Here is a 21,099-nt window from a genome sequence, read left to right as displayed (position 1 = left end):
CCTTTTTATTTCATCAAGTCAGGCTGGCCTAATCTCTCCAATTGTGTATTTTAATTTGGATTTTTAATGGGGGATTTTAGCTGTCGGGCCAAAATGTTTCATTTATTTTTAAATTCGTTTTTAAATTTTGTATATTTGATGTTTTTTACTTCTGGCTGTTCACCGCCCTGAGTCCTTCGGGAGAAGGGCGGTATATAAATTCAAATATTAAATTAAATTAATTAAATTAGAGTAGAACAGAACAACAGAGTTGGAAGGGACATTGGAGGTCTTCTAGTCCAACCCCCTGCTTAGGCAGGAAACCCTGGCCTGTACCATTTCAGACAAATGGTTATCCAATCTTTCTTCCAGAGCTTTAGAAAGTGATTGAATCAAATCAGCAGGGTGCAGCAGCAGCAGCCAAAACACCTAATGCAATCCGTGGTTGTATAAACAGAGACATAGGATCAAAATCACATGAAGTATGAGTACCGCTTTATAAAGCCTTAGCAAGGCCACACCTGGCATCCTGCATCCAGTTTTGGTCACCACATTACCAAAAAAAGATGTTGAGACTTTGGAAAAAGTGCAGAGAAGAGCAACTAAGATGATCAAAGGCTTGGAGATTAAAACATGTGAAGAACGGTTGCAAGAATTGGATTTGGCCAGTCTAGAGAAATGAAAGACTAGGGGTGACATGATAGCTGTATTCCAGTATTTGAGAGGCTGCCACAAAGAAAAAGGGGTCAATTTATTTTCCAAAGCACCAGAAGGCAGGACAAGAAACAATGGATGGAAACTAATCAAGGAGAGAAGCAACCTGGAATTGAGGAGAAACTTCCTAACAGTGAGGACAATTAACCAGTGGAACTGCTTGCCTTCGGAAGTTGTGGGTGCTTCATCACTGGAAGTTTTTAAGAAGAGACTAGACCAGTGATGGCTAACCTTTTTGCCGTCGCGTGCCAAAAGCAGGGGGGAGTGGGAGGGGTCGCGGGTGCGGCTGCCCACATCCATAATTCAATGCTGTCCGCCCTCCCGCACATGTGCATGTGATCCCCCCATACTTCCCCCTGCTTTTGGCACGCGATGGCACGTGGGCCCGGTACGCCCGTTTTTCCCCCTCCCCAGGCTCCAGAGGCTTTCTAGGAGCCTGGGGAGGGCAAAAACAGCCTTCCCCATCCCCCCGGAGGCCGGAAACAGCCAGTTTCCCGACTTGCAGTGGGACCGGAAGGCCTGAAAATCAGTTGGCCGGGGCGCACATGTGTGCTGGAGCTGAGTGAAGGCAACACTCACGTGCCCACCAATATGGCTCCGCGTGCCACCTGGGGCACCCATGCCATAGGTTCACCATCACGGGACTAGACAGCCATTGTCTCAAATTGTATAGGATCTCCTGTTTGAGCAGAGGGCTGGACTAGAAGACCTCCAAGGCAGGGGTGAAATGTAAAATTTGTTACTACTTGTTTGTGGGCGTGGCTTGGTGGGGGGAGGGGGTAATGTGACTGGGTGGGCATGCCCAACTTTTTGTTTTTTAACTTTTCAAAGCATTTTTTCTAATGCTTCGAAAAGCCTCTGCCGAACAGGCAACTCAGCTGGGATCTCAGAGACTTTTTAAAGCATTTTTTTTACCACCTCTTCGGCCAAGAGGTTGCAGAAAAAAATGCTTTGAAAAGCCTCTGACGATCCCAGCTGAGCTGCGCAATCATCAGAAGCTTTTTAAAAAACTTTTAAAAGCATTTTTTCGTCGGAAGAGGTTGTAGAAAAAATGCTTTTAAAAGTAAAAACAAAAAAAATTGTTCAGATTTGAAAAGATCCAAGGTGGAAATATTATATAAAATCATTTATATTATATAAAATCATTTATAATGCATAATAAAAAACATAAGCACATTTCATTTGTCTTAGGTTGATCTCTGAACACCATACTAGGGGTACACATCATAAAAGTAACTATTGTGTATAGAAAGTTGCAGGTGGGATGACATCTGTATACGGCTCATTTCATTCTATCTCAAAACCTTGAAATGTTGATAAACACCATTTCCTTTATATTCCTTTATATTTAACTTTTCTTTTCTTTAACTGTCTATCACTGCTTTAAGCCAGAACATTCTGAGGTCTTTCACAGAATATCCAGATAAGCTACACAATGCAATAATCAATTCAAAAAACATGCTTAGAAGATTCACCATTTCAACCCTAGCTAACTTTAAGTAAAACCGAAGAGTTTTACTACCCACAGTGGGACTAAGTTACAAAATGGATATGGGAGTCCCCTGAACACCTGGGGAAAGCAATATACGTGTATATAATTACGATTATCAAACAGAACTAATGGAATGGATCTATTTGCTTCGGCCAGCCCTATGCATCTTTAAAAAGTACTTTGTACATCCAAAATTCGTCACCCTAGCAAAATCTGACAGGTTTAAATGTTTTCAATTTCAGCAGAGAATTTTAGCAAGGATTTTTCTATTCTTCCCACTCAACAAGCCCAAACATATTTTGTGCCGAACTGCATGCCATTCTGCTCTTAAGACTGAACAACCTGTAATAACATACCCACAGTCCTAATTCCCGAGAAACCAATTCTATTTACCGCCCTCCAACCTTTTGAGAGATCAAACCCTTCGTCTCCATTTCTTTAGACTTCCGATTAATTATTATTTTTTCTCCCTCACTTAGCTACCCAGCCCAGAAAGTCAGCTTAGCAAGTGATTTCTTGGACTTTTTCCAACAAATATTGGGTAAGGAGCATTAGGGACCCTTTTCAGATAGGAAGGTTAGTAAATGTGGAAAATAAAATCCCCTTTATAAAGCACTGAACAAAAGGGCACCTGAGAACCCAAACAGACACAAAGTGCACCTTGGAAAGCCACAGTCACCAAAAGAGGGTCTGTGCGTCTGTCTTATAAGTGGGAATCAATTCAGAAGCGAAGAAAATTGGAAGATAAACGTAATCTAGAGATGGATAGATGAATGGGGGGAGGGAGATGAGGAGGAGAAGAAGGGAAGGGAAGGGAAGAAGCAAAGGGGAAGGGGGAAAAGGGAAGGGGGAAGGGAGAAGGGGAAGAGGAGGAAAGGGGAAGGGGAAGGGGAAGGGGAAGGAAAGGAAAGGAAAGGAAAGGAAAGGAAAGGAAAGGAAAGGAAAGGAAAGGAAGGAGAGGGAAAGAAGGAAGGAGAGGGAAGGAAAGAAGGAAGGAGAGGGAGGGGGAGGAAAGAAGGAAGGAAAGGGAGGGGAAGGAAGGGGAGGGAGGGGGAAGGAAGGAAGGAGAGGAAGGAGAGAAGGAGGGAGGGAGGGAAGGAAGGAAGGAGAGGGAGGGGGAAGGAAAGAAGGAAGGAGAGGAAGGAAGGAAGGAAGGAGGGAGGGAGGGAAGGAAGGAAGGAGAGGGAGGGAGGGGGAAAGAAAGAAGGATTGGTAGGGGGAAGGAAAAAAGGAAGGAGAGGAAGGAAAGAAGGAAGGAGAGGGAGGGGGAAGGAAAGAAGGAAGGAGAGGGAGAAGGAAGGAAGGAAAGAAGGAAGGAGAGCGAGGAGGATGGAAGGAGGGAGGAAGGAAGGAAGGAGGAAGGAAGGAAGGAAGGGCTACCCAGAGTCCTAATTGTCTGAGCAAAGGGAGGGGGAGGGCCGCAGGCTGAAAAACCAAGGTAGAATAGAATCGAACATAGAATTCTTTATTGGACACCCGAGGAGCTTGTCTGTGGGGTGCCGAGGCTCTCAGTGTGTACATAAAAAAGCCCAGCTACGTTGGCCAAGAGCCCTAAGGCCGATGGGGAGGCAGGGCTTTCCTGCGTTCTCGCCAAGAGGAACAAGACCTGAAAGTTGGGACGCCTCAGCTTTGGAGCCACGCTTCTCCTTCCCAAACCCTCCAACTCCGGAAAACCCCGGAGGGTCGCCCTCTCCTCCCCATAGGAAGGAGACCGCGCGGAGCAGGGCAGGCTCTCTCTCCGAAGCGGAGACGCCCCCCCCCACTCACCCAAGACCCCAGACCCAGCCCCGCACTTGTTGCTGCCGCATTCACACACACACACATACAGACACGTGTTCTACCTGGATGGTCTGGTTGGGCTCCCCACCCGAGACCGGCCCTCCCACGAGTTTGCAATACAGATCCTCCACGGGGCGTGGGGGGCTCCGGCCGCCGGCTTCTTCCTCGCCGCAGGTCGCGGTGGCCGAGATCTTGGTGCCCTCGGCCAGGTTGAAGTAAGGCGGGTGCAGGCTGTAGCCGTTCACGTCGGCCTGGAAGGAGACCGGCTGACCCGACGAAGGAGACCCCAGCAGGGCCGCCGCCGCTACCACCACCAACACCCCCAGCCGCAGCCGCAGCAGAGCCACCGGGCACCGGAGCTCAGCGACGGGCACCGGCCGGCTCGCCATATTTTTCCCGGGGACTTTGCCCGCCCAGCCGCCCGCCCGCCTGCAAAGAGCCGGGCGTGGGAGATCCGCCACCGAGGGAGGCCGATCGGGCTGAGCCCCGAACCGGTTAGGATCGGGGAAGAGGCTCCGAGGAAGAGGAGGAGGAGGAGGAGATCGGGCGCTCCGGCGAAGTCGATCCCCAAGCAAGCTGCAACCTGCGCTGCTCCCGCGGGGCGGCCGCTCGATCCGGAGCGCGGCTCGGTTGGTTCTCTCCCTCTTTTTTTTTTTTTTTTTTTTTTGCGGCTCGAAACGGCCCCGGGAGGGAAGTGGCGCGGGGAGGGGAGGGAGGGGCCACGCGGGGATTAGTCCTGCCGGAGGCTGCCCATTGTGTCGGCCGCCCTCGCGGCTCTTGTCCCGGGTTAACCCGTTCTGCCCGTCGGCCGGCCAGGAAAAAGCGGGCAAAGGAGAGAAAACAAAGATTTTTTTGGGGGGGTGGGAGAGTCCGCACGCGTGTCTCGCCTTGCACCGGCCGCTGAGGCGAGAGGAGGGGTGGGGTGTGTGAGGAAAAAAGAGGCGCCCGTTGGGGCCCTTTACCCCCTCCCCAAAATTCTCCTTTTTCCCACCCACCCCCTCTTTATTTTTTTTAATTTCCCTTTTGCAAATAGTTAAGCAAATCCAAGGATTTTTTTTTCCCCAGTCCCCCTCCGCCCGGAAGGACGAGTCTGGGCAAGCTAGCCTGGGATTGCCTCTGGGCGCGTGGGGGGTTGGGACGCGGGTGGGTTTAAGAGAGTCATCGCGGAGCCCCACGTTTCTCTTGCTAAGTGAAACATGAGTGAAGGGTGGTTTGCCCCACCTTACGACCTTTCCTTGTTAAAGTGAATCACGGCGGTGCTTAAGTGAGGAGCAAACTTGTTAAGGGAATCACTGCAGGGGTTAAGTGAGGAACAGGGTTGTTAAGTGAATCACTGCAGGGATTAACTGAGGAACAAGGTTGTTAAGGGAATCACTGCAGGGGTTAAGTGTCTAGTGGTTCAGCAGACTAAAAGCATTGTGATTAACACCAGCTGTCTGCAATTATTGTAAGTTCGAATCTCACCAGGCTCAAGGTTGACTCAGCCTTCCATCCTTTCTAAGGTAGGTAAAATGAGGACCCAGATTGTGGGGGCAATAAGCTGACTTTGTATAAATATACAAAAGTATGAAGGCTATTGCTTCACGCATTGTAAGCTGAGTCCGGAGAAGGGCGGCATATAAATCATTTTTTAAAAAAAAAAACAAGTGAGGAACAAGGTTGTTAAGCAAATCACTGCAGGGGTTAAGTGAGGAGCAAGGTTGTTAAGTGAATCACTGCAGGGGTTAAGTGAGGAACAGGGTTGTTAAGTGAATCACTGCAGGGGTTAAGTGAGGAACAGGGTTGTTTTTTTTTTGTTTTTTTTTTTTTAAATTTGATTTATATGCCGCCCTTCTCCGAAGACTCAGGGCGGCTTACAATGTGCTCAGCAATAGCCTTAACAATAGCCTTGTTAAGTGAATCTGGCTACCCCGTGGACTTCGCTGGTCAGAAAGTTACAAACGGGGATCACGTGACCCCCGTGACATCACAACCGTCATAAATATGAGTCCGTTGCCAAGAAGCTGAATTTTGATCATAATCGCTTGCAGGGTGGAGTCTGGGCAACTGAATGGAGCTAGCGGAGGGTTTTAAAGGCCGGATGCCCTTCCTGTCGCCAATGCAGAGTTTTGTTCAGCAGAAACATTCTCAGTGTGCCCTGGAGATGCTATTAGGAAATGTAAACTATAGACTAGACTGGGAAGATGAGAAAAAACAACAACACCTTATTCCAGTGGAAGTATATTTCATTTTGTCAGGAATTTGAAATAAGGTTGACTTGAAGGAGTCTTCAGTTACTTTTCTTCACTTTTTAAAAGGAAGTGTGTAATGCAATTGAATTAGCCAGTTTGATCGAATGCACCAGGTTAGAAACTAGGTGATTGTGAGTTCTAGTCCTACCTTACGTATGAAAATTGGCTGGGTGAATTTGAGCCGATCACTGGAGCCTGTGTGTTCTAATCCTGCCTTAAGAAGGAAAGGCAGCTAGTTGACTTTGGACCAATCATCAGGAGACTTGCGAGTTCTAGTTCCACCTTGGGCATGAAAGCCAATTGGATTATTAGTCCAATCACCAGGAGGCTGTGAGTTCTAGTTCCACCTTAAGAATAAAAGCCGGCTGGGTGGCCTTGGGCTAGTCACTTTCTCTCAGTCCAATCCACCTCGTGGCCAGTCCAGCAGTGGACCAGACAGAGGTGGTATTCAGCCGGTTCAGACCGGTTTGAGCGAACTGATAGCTCCGATGATCAGCGTTCCCCGCCCACCCGATCCTGTCCTTTATTTCCTGCTTTCTAGCTCATCTCAAGCACGCGGTACAGCTGATCCCCCCCCCCCGCTGTTCTACTTAACCGTTGCTGACTTGGAAGGTAAGCAGCTGAGCTAAATGCTCCGTTTTCAGTGCTACGTGCAAGTGCTTTAACCGTGCGCTCACCGAACCGGTTGTTAAACTGGCAGCATCCCACCATTGGGGCCAGTCCAAGCCGAAAGTGCCCGGAGCCACCACAGTCCTTGTGATGTGATTCACATTCATATAAAGATGCATGACCTGCAAACACAACTCTGCTTTATATCTCCTGAAATATAAGTTAGAAGGGTATATTGATTATTTTATTTTTATTTATTTATTTATTTTGTCATTATTAACAAAATAAATAAATAAATTACTTAATTAATTAATTTAATTAATTAATTAATTATATTAAGCCCATTGAATCCAATGCCCTCTCAATGTCTCTGGGTCATTGTGTCTCTCAAACGAGTGGTGCGGTGGCCTAGAGGTGAAGTTCTCGCCTCGCAATCAGGAGGCTGTGGGTTCGATCCTAGGTAGAGGCAGATATTTCTCTCTCTGGGCACACTGAGAATATATCTGCTGAAGAAAAAAACTCCGTATTGGTGACAAGGAAAGGCATCCGGCCAGTAAACACTTAGCACCATTCAGTTGCCCAGACTCCACTCTGCAAGGGATTATGGGGTCATTAAAAGAGGATGATGATTGTGTCTTCCAATGAATACAGGTACTCCTCCACTTACAACCATTCACTTAGTGACAATTCAAAGTTACGACCGCACTGAAAAAAAGTGACGACCGTTTTTCACACTTACAACCGTCACAGCATCCTCATGGTCGCATGACCAAAATTCAGACATTTGGCAACTGACTCATATTTATAATGGTTGCAATGTCCCGTCGATGAGGAAGCCAGATTCACTTAACAACCCTGTTACTTTACTTAACGATTGTGGCAAGAAAGGTCATAAAGTTCAACAAGTGTCTTAACAATGGACATTTTGGGCTCCATTGCAGTCGTAAGTAGTTTTATTATCATATGGAATTCAGACATTTCCTTCCTGTAACTTGAAAGTATGACTTTTATACGCTGCAATTTTAAACGAGTCTGCATGACATTCTTTTCAGTATTTGGAGAGCTATCATATCAAGGGTTTGAAGATGTTATCCTACTGCCTGTGAGGCACATTTTCTCAAGGCTAAACAAGGGCAATTCCTTTGTCACCCTTAATTATCATTACTATCAGCTCAGATCAGTCCACTGCAGGATATTAACCATTCACTGAAAGTTACGAATTGCAACCTACTGTGCTGGTTCAATGCACATTAGTAGATGAATATTTATTATATATATATACCAATAGCACTTAGACTTATATACCACTTCACAGTGCTTCACAGCCCTCTCTAAACGGTTTACAGAGTCAGCACATTACCCCCAACAATCTGGGTCCTCATTTTACCGACCTCAGTAGGATGAAAGGATGAATCAACCTTGAGCCAGTGAGATTCGAACTGCCAAACTGCTGGCAGCCGGCAGTCAGCAGAAGAAGCCTGTAGTACTGCATTGTAACCACTGCGCCACCACGGTTCTTGATAATTGATCACTTGATATGATTGTTACTAACAGTCTTAAAAGCAATAATAACTACAGGTAATCCTCGACTTACAATCATTCATTTAGTGACCATTCAAAGTCAACAACAGCACTGAAAAAAAGACACGTATGACCATTTTTTCACACTTACGACTGTTGCTGCATCCCAATGGCCGCATGATCAAAATCCAGACATTTGGCAAACTGGCTCGCTTAGCAGTGGGAATTTTTAGGTTCAATTCCAGTCGTAAATTGAGAACTACCTGTAATATGGTAGGCTAGATATTCCTCATCAAATATAAAGAAAATATGAGTTTTATTACATTTAGGTGGATGGATGACGTGTGATGTTTTGAGACACCTGCAGAAACACAAGATATCTGAATGATCCTTCTGGGTCAAAATCCTCGATTTCACCAATAAACGCCCAGATATTTCACTATCCTCTCTTAAGAGACCTTCTACCCTGGTTTCCCCCATGCCTTTTCAAAACAAAATAAAAGGCAAAGGGGTGTTTGCAGGTAGGAAAAAAAGAAACATGGTCTCGTCCGCCATGGCCCCCCCCCCAAAAAAAGTTTGTTTGCATAACCTTTCCGCTCTTATTTTTGTTGTGACCATTTCAATGCCGGATTTTAAACTGCTGGGCTCCAGTGTTTTTTCTTGCGCTGAATGAATCTCCTGTTGTATTCAGGCGAGGTTTTTTTTATTTTTGCCACTGAGTGAGACGCCGCCTAGGGCCCTTGAATAACTTAGCTGCCGTCCTGAGAAACAAAGGGCCGATTCTTTTATTGTGGCAGAGGGTAGGAACCGCTGCGATGTCAGCAAAAGTTTCTTGGGTGACTTGGACAGTTGCGGAAAACGTCGGACTCTTGACACGCTAAGGCGCGCTTTAAGCCGTTTCACCCTCCAGCTGCTTCAGTCTTGGCACAGGGCTGCTGGAGATGGTATTGACATGATGTCACGACTTCCAAGCGCCCGTTTTCGTGTAACCCAAGGTGCCTCGGCCTCCTTTTTTGCATAGGAGCGTTGAAGCACAGCAACCGAGCTCATTCAATTAGGAATGACTTCCTGGAGAGCTTTCAACGCCACATTTAAACGCTTTGAATAGCTTGCTAAAGCTTGGGAATTTTAAAAGCGGGCCTTGTTTTTTAGTGCCAGTTTCTCACCAGGCCAGAAAACTTTTTCTTTCACCTGACTAAATCCTTAGTTCTGCTAAAAAAAATACACACAACACCCTAATTTCTGCATTAAAGCAAGCCACCTGGAGAGAAGAATGATGGATCTATAGTATGTTTCCTTTGAGCGATGCAACCTCTCTGTTTTGGTTGAGGGTTTTCCCACTTGAGGCTCTTCCTGGCTTGTGTGGAAATGCAGGATGTACAGGTGGTCCTCAAATTACAGCTTTTCGTTTAGTGACCGTTTGATGTTGCAAAGGCACTGAAAAATGTGACCTATGACCGTTTTTCCCACGACTATTGTGGTTTCCCCATAATCACGTGATCAAAATTCAGATAGAATAGAATAACAGAGTTGGGAGGGACCTTGGAGGTCTTCTAGTCCAACCCCCTGCTTAGGCAGGAAACCCTACCCCACTTCAGACAAATGGTTATCCAACATCTTCTTAAAAACTTCCAGTATTAGAGCATTCACAACTTCTGGAGGCAAGTTGTTCCACTGATTAATTGTTCTCACTGCCAGGAAATTTCTCCTGAGTTCTAAGTTGCTTCTCTCTTTGATCAGTTTCCACCCACTGCTTCTTGTTCTACCCTCAGATGCTTTGGAGAATACATTGACCCCTGTTCTTCTTTGTGACAGCTCCTTAGATATTGGAACACTGCTATCATGCCTTCCCTAGTCCTTCTTTCCATTAAACTAGACATACCCAATTCCAGCAACCGTTCTTCATATGTTTTAGCCTCCAGTCCCCTAATCATCTTTGTTGCTCTTCTCTGCACACTTTCTTGAGTCTCAACATCTTGGCAATTGAGTTGGCAACTGAATATTTATATGACGGTTGCAAGGTTCCGGGGTCTCCTTTTGCGCCCTTCTGAGAAGCAGAGTCAATAGGGAAGCCAGATTCACTTAACAATCGTGTGACTAGTTTAACAGCTGCAGTGATTCACTTAACGAGTGAGGCAAGAAAGGTCGTAAAATGGGACAAAATTCACTTCACAAATGCCTAAAACTAAGCAACAGAAAATTTGGGGTTCAATTGCGGTCGTAACTCAAGGACTACCTGCATTGGTTGGGTTTTCAACTCAAAGGTTCCTGGCTAGTATGGAAAAGAAGGGAGAACATGTGTGAATGTGGTTTTGATAGTCTGTGGGTCATTTTGTCTGGGCACACAAATATGCATCCCAGATGTTCGATTTCTTCTCTCTTTTTTCCACGGAGAAAAGCAGATTTCCTGTCTTCCAAAGTGCTGTTTCCAGCTTTGTTTTTAACCCATATTCAATATGGAATTGCACTGAGGGGGAGCCGTGCTTCACTTTTGAAGTGATCCACACCAGGGGTCTCCAACCTTGGCAACTTTAAGCCTGGTGGACTTCAACTCCCAGAATTCCCCAGCCAGGGGAATTCTGGGAGTTGAAGTGCGCCAGGCTTAAAGTTGCCAAGGTTGGAGACCCCTGGTCCACACCACAGTTCAGAATAGCTGTAAAGAAATCCAGAGGGCATCACACAGAGGCAGTGGGTATTCGTGGCCAATGCAAACCTGGAGAATCCTTGCGATTAAAGGCTTCGTTTTCCCCTAGCAATTGACAAATGGTATTCAGCCAGTTCGGATCGGTTCACCCGAACCTATAGCGGAAATCATGGATAGGTACGCCCACTCACCCCTGCTCTATGCCATCCTATTTAGGCACGTTTTTGAGGCCGGGTGCATACGTGGAAGGTGCGTGCACCAGCAAAGCGCATGCACGCTCACATTTGTGAACCGGTAGGGAAAGTAAGTTAATACCACCCCTGCAAAGAGCCCTTCGGAGTCTTTCCATATGGCTAAATTACACACAACGAAGTACAGTATACCTAGGGTTACCAGGTCTGCTTCCAAAAAATAGCAGACAAGCGGGGGGGGGGGTGTTAAGTAGTAAAAAAATAAAAACAAAATTTACAATTAAATTATATATTTTCTTACAAACATTTTAACACGTATTAAAATAATCACTTCAAAACTTTACTTAAAATTCAAAACATCAAATATAATAATATGTAAAATATTAAATTACATTTTAATTTCATCATAAAGCTTTTGAATAAAAAAAAAATGTCCACTATTTTGTGAAAAAAAATAGTGAACATAATGTGAAAAAAGCGGACTGTCCGCTCAAATAGTGGACACCTGGCAACACTAAGTATACCTTTATTTTTTTTTAAAAAGTACGTAAAAACAACGAAAAGAGCCAGCAGAAAGAAAAGAATGGGTGGGGAAATGATTTAATCTTTTCTCCCTCCTTCCTACGCTTCTTCCGTTGGGGGGGGGGGGAAATCACGCACAAAAATCACACCGCCTCAGGAATTCCTTCTTCTCTGACAAATGAAAGAGCAGTTTAGAAGAGGGTGAAAATCAGAACACAGGCAAAGGAATCATCATTAGTTCTTCATTACTCTCTCTCCCGCCACCCCCCATGGCAGCTTCCAAGGCTATTTAATAATTAAAAAAAAAAAAACAAGCAAACTCTACTGTGTTAGAACAGGGTGTCCAACTTTGGCAACTTTAACACTTGTGAACGTCAACTCCCAGAATTCCCCAGCCAGCCATTCTGGAGAGTTGAAGTCCATAAGACTTTAAAGTCGCCAAGTTTGGAGACCTCCTGGCATAGGACAAGAATAGAACTTCAGTTCTTGGCTCCTTTCGTTCATAAATCTGGCAACCATCCTAATTTCTTTTGACAAGCCTGGACAGGAATTACAAATGTATGACACCGCAAGGATGTGCAGCCCCAAAGCACTTTATAAATGTGGTTGGCTTGGTTTGGAATAGTTTGGTGTTTGAATCCCGCAACTATAGCTGTCAAATCATGGTTTGTGATCTGGCATGGTGGTTGAGCTATAAAACATGGATAAAGAAACTACGGTACAAATTCGCATAAGTGCAAACCGATCCATCCATCGGAATAGAGCTGGAAGGGATCTTGGAGGACTTCTAGTCCAACCCTAGCAGTGATCCTGCAAGAAGCCAGAATCTATATTTCTGTTTGGGGGAATTTTGTCTGTAGAAAGCCAGCCCCACACACCCCACCTCCTAGAAGAATGAAATATTTTGAGAAATATTAAAAAGTCAGAATATTATATTTCCCTAAATGAGAAATGGTGGAACATGCTTTTTTTTAGAGGCAGGAAGCAGACTAACTCTTAATAGCCCCCACCTTTCTTAATAGCCCTCAGCAGATGTCAGCACCTAAGAGATAGATAGCTCTAGTCATAAGCAAATACCCTCACCCAAGATCCAACAAAGGTAGGATTAGTCCTCAGGCACAATAGGAATTGCCCTTCATTGCATCACTCTCACAAACTTCAACCAAACCTGGGAGCTCAGACAACCTACAGAGCCAGCTATGACCCCTACATGGCTCCATGTCTGACAAAAGCCAATAGAATACACGTTGTTGCACAGGAACAGGAAGCTCAAGTGCAAAGCCCAAGAGAAGGTATAAAAGCCACCCACTCTCAACTCCATGTGGTCAGCTGCACCAGAACCATGGGCTTGATGGTTCTGCTTCATCATTAAACCATCTTTCCAATCAGCCTCCAGCTTCCATTTTGTCTCCAGTGCCTTTCTTCCGGCTTGGAACTGAACCAGATGGGTATTTCTTCCAATATATCATAAGAGGTTATAAAACAGTGATGGCTAACCTTTTTGCCATCGCGTGCCAAAAGTGGGGGGGAGCGCGGTTGGGTCACACACGCGTGCCCACATCAGTGGTGGGTTCCTCCCGGTTCGGTCCGGTTCGGCCGAGCTGGTAGCGGTGACGGTCCCACCCCCAATCTATTGCTGCCTCCTGAGTCCCAGCTGATGACTAGAGGGAAAAAACCTGTTTAAACTCTTGCCGCGGGGCTTCAAAGGGCCGTCCTACAGCTGATCAGTGTTAAAAGCAAACAAATTAGTTGGGTTGTAAGTGCAAGGACCTTCCAGAAATGACTCTGACCAGCTAGCCACGCCTACCTAGTCACATGACCTCCAAGCCACACCCACAAAATAAGCCACACCCACAGAACCGGTAGTAAAAAAAATTAGAACCACCCCTGGCCCACATCCATAATTCTATGAGCCCCGCCCCTGTGCTCCCCCCACTTTTGGCACGTGATGGCCTGGTGGGCCCAGTAGGCCCGTTTTTTACTCTCCCCAGGCTCCAGAGCCTTTCTAGGAGCCTGGGGAGGGCAAAAACGGCCTTCCCCACCACCCCCCAGAGGCCCTCTGGAGGCCGGAAACAGTGTGTTTCCTGACTTCTGGTGGGCCCAGAAGGCCCGAAAATCAGCTGGCTGGCGCACACATGCATGCCGGAGCTGAGCTCGCGTGCCCACCGATATGGTTCCGCGTGCCACCTGTGGCACCCGTGCCATAGGTTCGCCATCACGGTTACAAAACATGGACAGGCACATCAGAAATCCCACTGAGTTTGTGATGGTGATGGTCAAACAATATTTGGAAAATGAACTCACTACAGGTTGGGCTCAATCTACAGTCATTCACTTAGTGACCGTTTGAAGTTACTATGGCGCTGAAAAAAGTGACTTATAACCAGACCTCACACTTACAACCATGGCAGCATTTTCCCCAGTTATGTGATCCAAATTTGAACACTTGGCAACTGGCATGTATCTATGAAGTCTGCAGATCTCCGGGGTCATGTGATCACCAGTTAATCGGCTTCCGACAAGCAAAATCAAGCTGGATTTACTTAACAACCATGTGACTCACTTAAGAGCCGTAATGGTGCAGTGGTTAGAATGTAGCACTCCAGGCTATACTTCTGCTGACTGCTAGCTGCCAGCAGTTTGAATCTCACCAGGCTCTAGGTTGACTCGGCTTTCCATCCTTCCAAGGTTGGTAAAATGACCCAGATTGTTGGGGGCAATAGGCTGACTCTGTAAACTGCTTAGAGAGGGCTGTAAAGCAGTGAAGCGGCATATAAGTCTAAGTGCTATAACATTCATCTATTAACAACCATGGAAAACGGTTGTAAAATTCAGTGCAACTCACTTAACAACCACCTGGCTTAGCAATGGAAATTGTTGTGGTCGTAAATCAAGGACTACCTGTATACAGGGCTGGTTCTATTAGACCAGGGGCAGGGGTGAAATCTAGCAGGTTCTGACAGGTTCTGGAGAACCGGTAGCAGAAATTTTGAGCAGTTCAGAGAACCTGGTAGTGGAAATTTTGAGTAGTTCGGAGAACCTGCAAATGCCACCTCTGGCTGGCCCCAGAGTGGGTTGGAATGGAGATTTTGCAATATCCTCCCCCCCAGGAATGGGGAGGGAATGGGGATTTTGCAGTATCCTTCCCCTGAAGTGGGGCGGGAGTGGAGATTTTGCAGCATTCTTCCCCTGCCACGCCTACCAAGCCATGCCCACCAAGCCACACCATGCCCACAGAACCGATAGTAAAAAAAATTTGGATTTCACCACTGACCAGGGCTGTCAAACTCAAGGCCCATAGGCTGCATTCAGTCCATGGGGTGCTTAGATCTGGTCTGCAGGGCCACCCTGGAAACAGCAAGGGACCAGGGTGCCTCTGCAGCCCTCCCGAGCTCCGTTTTAGCTGGCAGAGCACTTGGACACCATAGGCGCCCGCATCACGAGTGACGTTGAGCTGGCCACCCCCCCCCCTGTCCCGCCACCCCCACCCCTGAGGTCAAACACAACGCTGATGCGGCCCTCAATGAAATCAAATTTGACACCCCTGTATTAGACCAATGTTTCTCAATCTTGGTGTGTAGATGTCAGCTGCCTTCAAGACATGTGGACTTCAATTCCCAGAATTCCCCAGCCAGCGTTGCCTCTGGGGAATTCTGGGAGTTGTAGTCCACACGTTTTTAACGTTGCCGAGCTTGAGCAACGTAAGCCCTTGCCTGAGGCTATACATACAGCACGAAGGCGGTTTGCATTTGTTCCTCTTGTTAATTTAGCCGGCTGGCACAAGACAAACTGGAGTCTGGAGGAAAGCTGCCAATCTAATAATTGCCAATCCAAACAGATTTGCACATTTGCACAAACAGAACACCATTTTGTTCTTTTGTCTCGGACAAAATGCATTAAGCCACCTGTGACAGTATCCATCCCTGCCATGTGCTTGCTTGCTGCCTGCCAGTTCTGTGTAATGCAAGATACATACTGAATTCCCTTAGAGTCTATTACATGGCTCGTCACTTATGATAAGTAATTAAGGCTGGGCGTGAAATTAAAAACAGGAATTTGATTAATTAATAACTGGTGAGAATGCTAATATGGTACTGCATTGGTCCTGGGGGTCATCTTGCCTGTTCCAGAATATTCCAGCGGCAGTAGGTTTCTGTTTTTATTTATTTAACTTTGTTTCCCGCCTTTATTATTTTTACAAATAATATACATATCCCGAACATATCCCACACATCTTCCTCCTCCTATTTTTCCCAACAATAATAACCCTGTGAGGTGGATTGGGCAGAGAGAGAGAAAGTATTAGCCCAAAATCACCCAGGTGGCTTTCATGCCTAAGGCAGGACTAGAACTCATTGTCTCCTGGTGATTGGCCCAGAGCCACCCAGCCAACTTTCATGCCTGAGGCGGAACTAGAACTCGCTGTCTCCTGGTGATTGGCCCAAAGCCACCCAGCCAACTGTCATGCCTAAGGCAGGACTAGAACTCACAGTCTCCTGGTGGTTGGCCCAAAGTCATCCAGCCAGCATTCATGCCTAAGGCAGGATTAGAACTCATTGTCTCCTGGTGATTGGCCCAGAGCCACCCAGCCAACTTTCATGCATAAGGCGGGACTAGAACTCATTGTCTCCTGGTGATTGGCCCAAAGTCACCCAGCCAACTTTCATGCCTAAGGCAGGACTAGAACTCACAGTCTCCTGGTGATTGGCCCAAAGTCATCCAGCCAGCATTCATGCATAAGGCGGGACTAGAACTCATTGTCTCCTGGTGATTGGCCCAGAGCCACCCAGCCAACTTTCATGCCTGAAGCGGAACTTGAACTCACAGTCTCCTGGGTCTAAAGTCACTCAGGCAGCTTTCTTGGCTAAGGCTCTAGGGAAGTTCTAAGCTTCTCTTCTGCCTGTTGTTCCTCATCCTTTTCTCTGAAAATCCCAGGAATTAAAACTAGGGCCATCTGTATCCCAAACATTTGCTCTCTTCTTCATCAGTTCTCATGAGGACACTATTACAACAACATCCGAGAAGCTGAAAAAAGGACAGGAATTATTATTATTTTTTTGCTCCAACTTTTGATTGCAAAAGCAAAATATAGAAATCCCTCTAGACCAACTCAACCAATATTTTTTTTAAATGGCCCAAGGGCATGAGATTCATTTGTTTCAAAAGAATTTGAATAATTCCAGTAAAAACTGAAAAGAAGCAAGAAAAAAAGAAAGCAACGGGGCTTTTGCATCCAAAATGGAAATCTTTTGACCTTGGGAAACATGCTTTCAGTTCTACGGGGGGGGGGGGAATAAAATCATTTGGCATCTTGGAATATTTAGGTTTAATCCCCAGGGATGGGATGGTAACTCTGGGAGAGCAAGCATGCATTTTAAAAAATAGAATAGAATAGCAGAGTTGGAAGGGACTTTGCAGGTCTCCTAGTTCAACCTCTTGCTTAGGCAGAAAATCCTATACCCAGGGGTGGGATTCAAAAATTTTAATAACGGGTTCTCTGCCCAGTTGCTGGGTGGGTGTGGGCGTGTCCTACTCGGCTTCCTGCACATGGGGGGGGGAGATTTTGCCCTCCCCAGGCTCTAAAGGCTTTCTTTGAGCCTCCAAGATGGTGAAAATGGCCTCCCCTGGGCTCTGGAGGTCAGAAACGGGGCGTTTCCGGACTTCCGGGAGGCTCGTTTTTCACCCTCCCTAGGCTCCGGAGGCTTTCTTTGAGGCTCCGGGAATATGAAAACGGCCTCCCCTGGGCTCCGGAGGCCAGAAACGGGGTTGTTTCCAGACTTCCGGGAGTCCCGTTTTTTGCCCTCCCTGGGCTCTGGAGGCTTTCCTTGAGCCTCTGGGAGGGCGAAAACAGCCTTTCCCAGGATCCAGAGGCCCTTCAGAGGTTGGTAATGGGCCCGTTTCCAGACTTCTGGAACATCTGGGAGGCCCGTTTTTTGCCCTCCCAGAGCCTCCACGTTGGCTCTGCACTTACCTGGCATCCAAAACAGGCTGTGTGGAGACTCCTGGGAGCGGAGGGGAGGGGAGGGGTGGGCGGGGCCAGCCAGTCCTTACAACTACCGGTTCAGCGAACCAGATGTAAAGTTAGCAAAATCCGAACCGGCTGAATCCCACCCCTGGTTCAAATCATAATTCACAACTTTAGAAGATTTTCCTTAGAAAAATATCAAAGAAAATATAAGACTCCGGATAGACAATGAAATGATGCTACTTTGCTTATCAATTAGAGGCAACTTTAAAACTCTAAATTCCAAAGCTGAGTTACTGAGGTTTTACATAGACGCAATATTAAACTAAGACACAAAGTAAAAAATTTAAAAAAATAATAACTTCTAGCTAAACATTTTATTCTTTCACTGTTCCCTGAAAAGATTTCTCTTTTCCTCACTTACTCCTGAACAGTTCCCTGGCAAATGGAGTCTGTATATTTTGGGGAGATGACATAAACCCCGTTTCTGTTCTCTGCCTTGGTTCCCAGCTTCTGCATTTCATTTAAAACAAAAAACAAAAATATTTGGGACATTGTATATGACCTCAGGCCATGCCTCAGACAACTGGGATGCAAATTGAAATGCAAATGTGGCTAGATGTGGGATATGTTTGCCTGTTACATGTGTGCAATTCTTGCATTTTCCCACTGCAATTAACTTAGAATAATAGCAAAGTTGAAAGGTACCTTGGAGGTCTTCTAGTCCAACCCCCTGCTTAGGCAGGAAATCCTACACCACTTCAGACAAATGGTTATCCAACATCTTCTTAAAAACCTTCCGTGTTGGAGTATTCACAACTTCTGGAGGCAAGTTGTTCCACTGATTAATTGTTCTAACTGTCAGAAATTTCTCCTTAGTTCTAGGTTGCTTCTCTCCTTGATTAGTTTCCATTCATTGTGTCTTGTTCTACCGTCTGGTGCTTTGGAGAATAGTTTGACTCCCTCTTGTTTGTGACATCCCCTGAGATATTGGAACACTGCTATCATGTCTCCTCTAGTCCTTCTTTTCATTAAATTAGACATACCCAATTCCAACAACTGTTCTTCTTATGTTTAACCTCCAGTCCCCTAATCATCTTTGTTGCTCTTCTCTGCACTCTTTCTAGAGTCTCAATATCATTTTTTACATAGTGGCGATCAAACTGGGATGCAATATTATTCCAAGTGTGGTCTTTCCAAGGCATTATGGATTAACTTCCATGATGTACCAAGCATAATTGATTCACATGCTTCCAGTAACTTTCCCTAACCAGTTGTTTCTGCCTTCAGATGGGTGAGATTGCTGATGCAATGTTAAGCAACTTGGTATTTGGAGAAAACAGTATTCAAACTTTTCCCCTTCGTCTTCAAAGATCCTGGGCAATTCCTCATATTTTGAATGGTTTTCTTTTTTTAAAAGAAAAAAAAGTTGGCCGGAATCATAACATAGGAAGGATCAACACCATCAAGTTGATGCATGATATTATCATGTTGACGATTTCCTTGCATTTTTGTGGGAATTAGTGGGGAATTTCTCGGCCTCTTTTTCCTTTCTATTCAATTATGGGTGTTTACCAAAAAAAACTTTACTGTCTGGATTTCGTTGGGTGGTCTGGGGAAATTCCATATCTTTATAACAGCCTCACCACCCACCACAATTAATTCCACTGTGATCATTATCTTAGCACCTACTACATTCTCATATGCACAACATTCTCATATACATTAGCCCTGTTCTGGCTTAATTTACTGTGCCTTCCAAATCTAGACTTCGGATATGGTTATGGTTAGGAAGGGTGGCTTAATCTGTTTTTTGGAAAAGATTTTTATTTTTAAACAAACATACATAAAACTATCTTCAATTACAAACAGTGTGTCAGTTGGTTACAAGTCTTTTGTGTATCATTCACCAAATTCATAGCTTACAATTTTCATATTATCAACCTAATATAATATCTACATATTAATATTTCATATTATCGACATATTAAATTCTCATATTATCAACCTAATATATGTCTATATATTGTTATCCTTATTAATCATTTATTTAACTATGGCTATTTCTTCCCTCATTATCCTTCAAAGTATTCTAAAATTTGAGTTATTTTTTATTATAACATTCATTTCATCCTCTTGAATCTATCCACTAATAATACATCTATATGTTATATTTCACATAGTTCTACAGTTCTTGTATTGTGAAAGTCTCTACCATATTTCATTTCCATATTTTTTTATCTAACCATTGATAAAATAGGTCCCATATCTTATAGTATTGTTTATCTTCTTGTTCACTAATTTCAAATGCCAATTTACTCATTTCAGCACATTCCATTATTTTCTTAATGACTTCATCCTGCGTTGGTATTTTCCCATTTTTCCAATTTTTAGCAAACACAATCCTAGCCGCTGTTAATTCATTCACAATCAAATATCTCAGGTCTTTATTATATATTTCAGGTATAGTCCCCAATAAAAAAATATCTGGTTTAAAATCTATGTGTTTTTTTATCATTTTTTCGAACCATGTGTGGATATTAGTCCAGTATCTTTTGGCTTCTGCACATGTCCACCACATATGGTAATATGAACCCGGTATCTGATGACATTTCTAACATTTTTCGGATTTATTCTTGAACATTCTGGCTATTCTCGTCAGGGGTAGATGCCAGGGTGGCTTAATCTTGATCTGTAGCAGTGGTGGGCTGGTACCAGTTCACCCTGGATCAGGCGAACCGGTAGCGGCTCCGCCCACCTGCCCAGACGCTTCTGCGCATGCACAGAAGCTTCACACGCGCCCACGAGCGAACCCGTAGCGACTGGTTTTGAAACTCGCCCCTGACCTGTAGCTACCTTAACTTTGTCAATCTGACCCAGATAAATGACTAATCTATGCTTAAACTATGTTCATGTGACTGCTTTGGGATGTTCCTTCAAAAACATGCCAGCGACATTAAGAAAACTGAACGAGGTTCTTTGCCTTGCTGAAATACAAGTAGACTACAATTGAGCCCAAAATTTCTCTTGCTGAGACAATTGAGTTTCGTCCCATTTTACTACCTTTCTGTCCACAGTTGTTAAGTGAATCATTGCAGTTGATAAGTGAATAACACGGTTGTTCATTGAATCTGGCTTCCCCATTGACTTTGCTTGTCAGAGGGTCGCAAAAGGGGATCACATGACCCCAGGACACTGCAACAGTCATAAGTACTTGTCAGTTGCCAAGCATCCAAATTTTGATCACGTAACCATGGAGATTTTGCAATGGTTGTAAGTGTGAAAAAACAGTCATAAGTCACTTTTTTTCAGTGCCGTTGTAACTTTGAACAGTCTTTTCATTAAACTAGACATGCCCAGTTCCTGAAGCCATTCTTCATGTATTTTAGCCTCCAGTCCCCTATTCATCTTTGCTGCTCTTCTCTGCACTCTTTCTAGAGCAGCGTTGGCAA

At 45.1% G+C, this 21,099-nt stretch overlaps 1 protein-coding gene and 1 long non-coding RNA gene across 3 annotated transcripts in view; one reads left to right on the top strand and one right to left on the bottom strand.

Annotated features, from left to right (window-relative positions):
* Positions 1-4,584, bottom strand: part of LAMA5 (laminin subunit alpha 5) — a 236,639-nt gene extending 232,055 nt beyond the window's left edge. For both annotated transcript variants that reach the window (XM_087889038.1, XM_087889037.1), the window contains exon 1: positions 4,027-4,584. In XM_087889038.1, coding sequence (XP_087745164.1) covers positions 4,027-4,353 — 327 coding nt within the window. In that variant the 5' untranslated portion in view covers positions 4,354-4,584. The remainder of the gene's footprint in view (positions 1-4,026) is intronic.
* The window catches only part of LOC148114494 (uncharacterized), a 38,198-nt gene continuing 20,855 nt past the window's right edge, over positions 3,757-21,099 (top strand). Inside the window, exon 1 of the long non-coding RNA XR_015732955.1 lies at positions 3,757-4,593. This is a non-coding gene — a long non-coding RNA (uncharacterized LOC148114494). The remainder of the gene's footprint in view (positions 4,594-21,099) is intronic.

The sequence above is a fragment of the Pantherophis guttatus genome, chromosome 3, assembly GCF_059756535.1.
Source record: "Pantherophis guttatus breed Tessera chromosome 3, ASM5975653v1, whole genome shotgun sequence".
NCBI lineage: Eukaryota > Metazoa > Chordata > Lepidosauria > Squamata > Colubridae > Pantherophis > Pantherophis guttatus.
The sequence above is the reverse complement of the archived record's forward strand: the minus strand, read 5'-3'. Positions and strand labels throughout refer to the sequence as shown.